This window comes from Aegilops tauschii, chromosome 1 (genome assembly GCF_002575655.3).
Source record: "Aegilops tauschii subsp. strangulata cultivar AL8/78 chromosome 1, Aet v6.0, whole genome shotgun sequence".
Lineage (NCBI taxonomy): Eukaryota > Viridiplantae > Streptophyta > Magnoliopsida > Poales > Poaceae > Aegilops > Aegilops tauschii.
Window position 1 is genome coordinate 6,048,859 of NC_053035.3, and position 7,376 is coordinate 6,056,234.

A 7,376-nucleotide genomic window follows, 5' to 3' on the forward strand; every position below is an offset into this window, starting at 1 on the left:
CAGAAACGCGTTGGACAAGTTTGCAAATCTGTCCACCTTATACTCTTGTACTCTGGTATAAGTTGGTTACTGTAGATAATTCAAGACAACTTATATAAGTTCTTCATATACTCATTGAGTGACGAAACGTGCCGGACAGGTTTGGGCATATCAAGTTCTTTTACTCTTGTATAAGTTGGTTACTACTGTAGATAATTCAAGACAAATCTGTTTGCAAATGCAATTTCCCTTCAATGGGAGACTCATTCCAACTTCTTGCCATTCTTTTCATGTGAATTGACTTCAACCGAACATATTATTTTTCCGTCAATTTGGGTTTGGGAAGGAATCATAAACAAAACATGCAATTAGGATGGTCACGTGACTCAAAAGACATGATAAACAGTTCTTGACTGGCTTGCTCAAGACATATCCCATGCTCACAGTTTATTTATTTCCTGAAAGGAGTATATATAGTCCACTGTCTTCGGGTGTGAAAGTGAATGCCATATGTTTCCAGATTTGCTTCTCTCTTCTTTATCCAGCTGCAGTCTATCTAAAATATTGGAGGAAAACAAATATACATGTATCCTCTCCCGCCTAATCCAGCTCCCAATGTTTGTCCTCAGCGGTACGAGTCCATCGGCCCCAACAATGCCTTTGACGAGCCAGAGCTCATGTCAACGCCATCATTCGACCTTGCAATTACATTGGAGTCCAAGGTCACGGCCATGACCATCGGCACCTTGTCTGTGGACGAGGGGAGCACAAAGACAGGCCACACAAACTCCTAGTTTGTGAGTAGCGTTGGTGGAAGCATCACACTTTGTTGATATGCTGATGGAGGCCAGCAACGGCAAGGCAGTCTGCTTTGATCCCTACAAGGAGTTGCCAAAGCCCCTTGACGCCAGCTGTTCATGCAGTCGGCGTGTACGAGACGTCGCCCATTCTCACCCTGGCCTCCACTTTCAAGATCGTGTGAAAAAAGTCTATTTCGCTTCGTTTCAGTGTTCATTTAATTGGCTTCATTAAATTAACCTGTGAGAGCACAGTATTGTTCAATCTGTATCTTAATCACCGAGACACTTGGTAGTGTCAACTCAAGTTCAGATTGGGAATGAGTTTGGGAGTCAAACGTCTCGATGTACAGTGTGTGGGAAGGCACGCACAATGTGTGGATCATGGCGTATTTAGCGCGAGTACTTTGTTATGTGTGTTCCATCTTCGTGTTTGTCCAGCCCCGCATGTGTCCAGATTCCAGCTCTACAATTCAAGGCCTGAACTCACATCATGGCCTAATCTCAGCTTCCCTATCCCGTTACACCTCCTGTGACTTTTGTTCTTCTTTTCTCCTTCGAAACAGGGTCACGTTTGTTCCTGGCGCTCTCTCGTTTCGTCCATGGATTTTCGATCTCGCTGATCTGAAAAAATGGATTACAGTACATCAACAACCATTGTCGATGTCTCGTGTAGTCAAATTGGTCAGTGTATTCAGAAAAGTTGAAGTCGCTGTCACACTGAGACACATATGCTTTGGGAGACGACTTGTTGCCATAGATTTGGTTGGAGACTGCACTTGTTCGACTCCAATTCATCACATGTTGTGTAGAATCAATGGTTCGGCGGCAGTGCCAAATCAACCTTCTGTAGGAGGAATTAATACAGCTTCAACTTGTTGAGAAACTTCGCTGTAGTCTGCAGTTTGGAGCCCTGCGGAAGGATCTTGTGAGAGTAGGCCTACCCGATGTACTCGGGGAATGACTTGTGATTGCTTCCGCAGCTCTACTGTACTGTAGCTGCCGATAGAGAATAATCTGGGCCTGCATGTAAAGAATGATTTGGTGCATCGATAATTGATTGATCGTGCACTAGGCACATATATATAGGTACAAGGGGTGCGACCGGTATCTTGTCTCCTAAGATACACGTACATACAGAGGGAGACAGATACTACAGGTACTGCATACAGAACCCAGACCTACGTACATGTACACATGTTCAACACCCCCCGCAGTCGAAGCGTCGCCGGTGACGCAAAGACTGGACCGAAAACCCTCGAAAGTCAAGGTGGGTAGTCCCTTCGTCATCACATCGGCGAACTGCTGATCGGTGGGCACATGTAGAACGCGAACACGACCAAGGGCGACGTGCTCCCGGACGAAGTGGATGTCGAGCTCGATGTGCTTCGTCCGTCGGTGATGGACAGGGTTGGCAGCGAGGTACACCACGGAAACGCTATCACAGTAGACGAGCGTCGCCTTGGTGACCACACATAGCAACTCCTGGAGGAGCTGTCGTAGCCAGGAACACTCCGCGACGGCGTTGGCCACGGCCCGATACTCGGCCTCGGCACTCGATCGTGAGACCGTGGGTTGTCGTTTAGACGACCACGAAATCAGAGAGGGCCCGAGGTAGACGCAGTAGCCGGAAGTAGAGCGTCGAGTGTCGGGACACCCAGCCCAGTCGGCGTCGGAGTAGGCGACAAGGCTGGTGTCGGGCGAGGCCGTCAGGGTGAGACCCATGGCTGTGGTGCCACGTATGTACCGAAGTATACGTTTCACGAGAGCCCAATGGGTGTCACGAGGAGCATGCATGTGAAGGCACACCTGCTGGACAGCATACTGAATGTCCGGACGCGTCAGTGTGAGGTACTGAAGCGCACCGACGATGGAGCGGTAGAAGGAAGCGTCGGACGCCGGAGAGCCCTCGACGGCGGACACCTTAGCCTTCGTATCGACAGGCGTCGAAGCAGGCTTGCAATTAAGCATGCCCGCGCGCTCCAGAAGCTCGTAGGCGTACTTCTGCTGGTGCAGAAAGAAGCCAGTAGCCCGGCGCACTACCTCGATGCCGAGGAAGTAGTGGAGAGCCCCCAAGTCCTTGAGGGCAAACTCGGTGCCGAGGCGAGCTGTGATCTGCTGAAGAAGCGCTGGCGAGGACGCAGTCAGGATGATGTCGTCGACGTACAGGAGGAGGTACGCGGTGGCGTGGCCCTGGTGGTAGACAAACAGGGAGGCATCGGACCGTGTGGACCGGAACCCTTGTTGCTGGAGGAAGGCCGCGATCCGCTGGTACCAGGCCCGAGGTGCCTGCTTCAACCCGTAGAGAGAACGGGAGAGCAAGCACACGTGGTCCGGATAGTCGGTGTCGACGAAACCAGTCGGCTGCTGACAGAACACCTGCTCGTCGAGATGGCCATGCAAGAAAGCATTAGACACATCGAGCTGGTGGACAGGCCAAGCGCGAGAAACAGCAAGCTGGAGAACGGCGCGAATCGTGCCCGGTTTAACAACCGGAGCGAAGGTGTCGGTGAAGTCCACGCCGGCGCGCTGACGAAAACCGCGCACCACCCAACGCGCCTTGTAGCGCTCGAGAGAACCGTCGGGACGAGTCCTGTGGCGGAAGACCCACTTGCCAGTGATGACATTGGCACGGGGTGGCCGCGGGACAAGCTGCCACGTACGGTTGCGCTGCAGGGCGCCAAACTCCTCACGCATCGCAGCTAGCCAGTTCGGATCCCGAAGGGCTGCGCGAGCGGAGGTGGGGAGCGGTGACGGCGTCGAGGTAGAAGCCGCGCATGCGTACTCGTCCGACGGGTAGCGCGTGCTCGGACGCAGGGTCCCAGTCCGAGCCCGAGTGACCACACCGGTGAGGGGTGCAGCCGTGGCGACGGGAGCCGCCAAGGGAGCCGCGGCGACGGGGGCCACGGCGGGGGCCGCGGCGGGGCCGGCCGAGGGGGCCACGGCGACGGGGGCCGCGGGGGCGGCCGAGGAGGCCGCTGCGTCGGGGGCCGTGGCAGGGGCCGCAGCGCCAGGGGCCGCCGGCGCGGGGAGCGCGGGCAGAGCCGGACCCGGGGCGCGGCTGGGCGGTCTGCCAAAGGTGGAGGCAGGGGCGAACCGCGCCGCACGAGACTCCGAAGGTGACGATACCTGCTGAAACGGGAACACGAGCTCATCAAAGTACACATGCCGCGAAGTGAAAACGCGGTGGGAGACTGGATCATAGCACCTGTAACCTTTGGTGTTGGGAGGATAGCCAAGGAAGATGCAAGGAAGGGACCTGGGCGCGAGTTTGTGGGGAGCAGTGGATCCGGTGCTAGGATAACAGAGACACCCGAAAATGCGAAGACCATCATAAGATGGAACCGCACCGAAGAGGAGCTGGTGAGGGGTGTAGTTCCAGCGGGAACGACAAGGGCGAATGTTAATGAGGAGGTTGGCGGTCGCGAGCGCGTCCGGCCAGAACCGAGTGGGTACGTAGGAGTGGAAGAGCAACGTGCGGACACAGTCGTTAAGCGTGCGAAGGACGCGCTCGGCGCGACCATTCTGCTGAGACGTGTAGGGGCAGGTGAGGCGAAAAATGGTGCCGTGGGACGCAAGTAAATTGCGGACGGCGACGTTGTCAAACTCCTTGCCGTTGTCAGTTTGCAAGGCGAGAATAGGACGACCGAACTGTGTGGTGACATATGAATAAAAGCGGTGAGTGTGGCAAGAGTGTCGGACTTGCGACGGAGAGGGAAGGTCCACACATAATGAGTGAAATCATCCAATATCACCAGATAATATAAATAGCCCGTGTTGCTAGCAACCGGAGACGTCCAAACATCACTATGCAACAACTGAAACAGAAAGGTGGAAATGTTTGTAGACTCGCTAAAGGGAAGACGAACGTGCTTGCCAAGACGGCAAGCCTCGCAAGAGTGATCGTCGACTTTATTACATGAGAAAGAAAAACTTTGAAGAACCTGACGCTTAGCGGTGGAGTTGGGATGACCGAGACGGGCATGCCAAAGATCGACACTGGCGGCGAAGGCGACGGGGCGACAGGTGGTGGTGGCGCCGGAGGGATGCACTGGATAAAGCTCATCCGGGCTATCACATCGGTGGAGCACCATCCGTGTACGGGCGTCCTTCACAGAAAAACCGATATCGTCAAATTCAACAGTTATAGGATTCTCACGAGTGAGGCGACGAACGGAAACAAGATTAGTGACTAAGTCAGGAGACACAAGAACATTAGACATATGCACACGAGTAGAAGTAGAAGGAAAAGACATATGACCGACGTGAGTAATGGGTAAGGAGGAACCGTTACCAATGGTGATACGGGTGGGAGTATGAACGGGAGTGGCAGATGTGAGGTTACCGGGATGAGCAGTCATGTGAGCAGTGGCGCCCGAGTCCATGTACCAGTCACCACCGCCACCATAGGAGCTCGGTGACAGGGCGGAGTGCAGTGCGGCGAGCAAGGCCGGGTCCCACGGCGGTGGCGTCTGAGGTGGGTAGAACCCTCCGTAGGCCGGCGCGGGAGCAGCCCCGAAGGCCGGAGCAGCGGCGGCGCCGTAGGAGGGCGCGGTCCCATAGGCCGGCGCGGACCCGTAGGCGGGCGTCAGCGGGGGCGCGGTACCATAGCTGCTGTAGGGAGCGGCGTGCGGCGCGGCGAAGAGGGCCTGGTGACCCGCCGGCGGGGCCCAAGGATGCCCGGAGCCGGAGCCCGAGGGACCGGCATGGAGTAGGCGTGGACGACGCCGGTCCACGGGTTGGTGCCGTACGTCCATGGGGGAGTCACCTGCTGCGGCGGACGGCCCCCCCGGCGCCTGTTGCTGCTTGCGGCCGCCCCCGCGGCGGTTGCCACGGCGCCCGCCACCCGGCTGCTGGGGGGCAGCGGGAAGGGCGGGAGGCGCGGGCGGGAGAGGGAAATACCCCGGAGGCGTTGGTAGCGGCGGCTACTGGCGCGGCGCGGGTGGGGCGATCGGTGGAGGGGTGCCGCGGGAGGTGCCGGCGGCGAGGGCGTGGTGCTGCACACGCTTCTTGACCCCCTTCATCTGGCGCTCCACCAACCTCAAGTACGCCACAAACTTGGGGAAGGAGGGCTCCGGCATCAAGGTGAGGTTAGAGGCGGCGTTGCCGAAGTCCTCGTTGAGGCCGGCGGTGAGCGTGCTGAGGAGGAGCTCGTCCGCCAACGTCTTCAGGCGGCGGCAGTAGTCATCAATAGACTGTTCATCCTGGTGACAATCAAAAAATTCCTGCTGTAAAAAAACGCGGCGCTGAAGCTGGTTGTCGGTGAAGAGGTCGTTCAGCTTGACCCACAGGGCGCGGGCGTCGTCGCCGGCACTCACGACCGTGTGGAACAAGTCCTTGGAGATGGTGGTGAAGAACCACCGGATGATCGTGGCATCGATCGCGGTCCACTCGGCGTCGGCCACCATGGTGCGGGAGTCCACGGTGCCATCCACGTGATCCACGAGATTGTTCTCGCGGAAGAGCAGCGTAAAGTACGTCTTCCACGCGAAGTACGTGGAGTTGGAGGCGTCGAGGGTCACGGGGACGCGTGCATGGACGTTGATGTCGCGGATCTCGGCAGGGTCGACGGCGAAGGGGTTGGAGTAGGTGGAGGCGTTGGAAGACATGGCGATGAGATCGTGGGGAGGGAGGCGGCGGCGCGACTAAGGAGAGGCGGCGCGGCGGGAAGGGGCAGCGCGGCGTGGAGGCGCGCGGTGGGGAGGTGGCGCGCGTGGGGAGGAGGGGTGGTGGCGGCGGCTTGGGGCTGCGGCGGCGGCGGCGGCGGCTTGGGGCTGCGGCGGCGGCCCGAGGCGGCGGCTAGGGTTAGCGGAAGCTGGAAGATCGACTTGCGATAGATACCATGTAGAGAATGATTTGGTGCATCGATAATTGATTGATCGTGCACTAGGCACATATATATAGGTACAAGGGGTGCGACCGGTATCTTGTCTCCTAAGATACACGTACATACAAAGGGAGACAGATACTATAGGTACTGCATACAGAACCCAGACCTACGTACATGTACACATGTTCAACACTGCAGTAGGGTGACTGCTTGGTGTGAGTTGTGTCGAGTGACATCCCAGCCCTACCAAGACGATCTGCTCTGGATTGGGTTTTCTGCTGCTCCTTTCCTTAGGGTTGGTCTGTACAACAGCAGTTTAGTCTTCCCCTGTTCGCCGTAGCCCAGTAGGTGTTGTACATACTAGGCTAGCAGGTGGTACTGCTCCAGCATGCAACTCCTGTGAACGGCCATCACTATGACCAAGCCAACTATCAAAGATGTTGTCATCTATCCATCTCTTTCAACATTTGTGAAGACGGTATCTAATCCCGAGATCAAGAAATTTGAGCATTTCACAAAGGCGCGAGAAGCGACCAGGAAGGACATTTAATTTGAGCGTGTTGCACGCTAGGTCTGAAATTGGTCGGGATCCTTCTCGTTTCTAGAACAACAAGGATGTCTTGGCAAATATCCTGACATATTGTGTGATCCTACACACCATCATATCATCATCGAGGATGAGGGGGGGGGGGGGGGGGGGGGGGGGTATTCCAAGCCGCATGGACCATGAAAATGTTGGCTCAACTATCAGGCCTAGCAGGCACACAAAC

General features: G+C 56.5%; 1 protein-coding gene across 1 annotated transcript; it reads right to left on the minus strand.

Moving 5' to 3' along the window:
- Positions 1 to 5,701: 5,701 nt before the first annotated feature.
- LOC109737871 (uncharacterized) lies at positions 5,702 to 6,385 on the minus strand. Its single transcript, XM_020297002.1, has one exon. It carries the CDS (start codon positions 6,383 to 6,385, stop codon positions 5,702 to 5,704), a length of 684 nt encoding a protein of 227 aa, XP_020152591.1.
- Between the last annotated feature and the right edge of the window lie 991 nt (positions 6,386 to 7,376).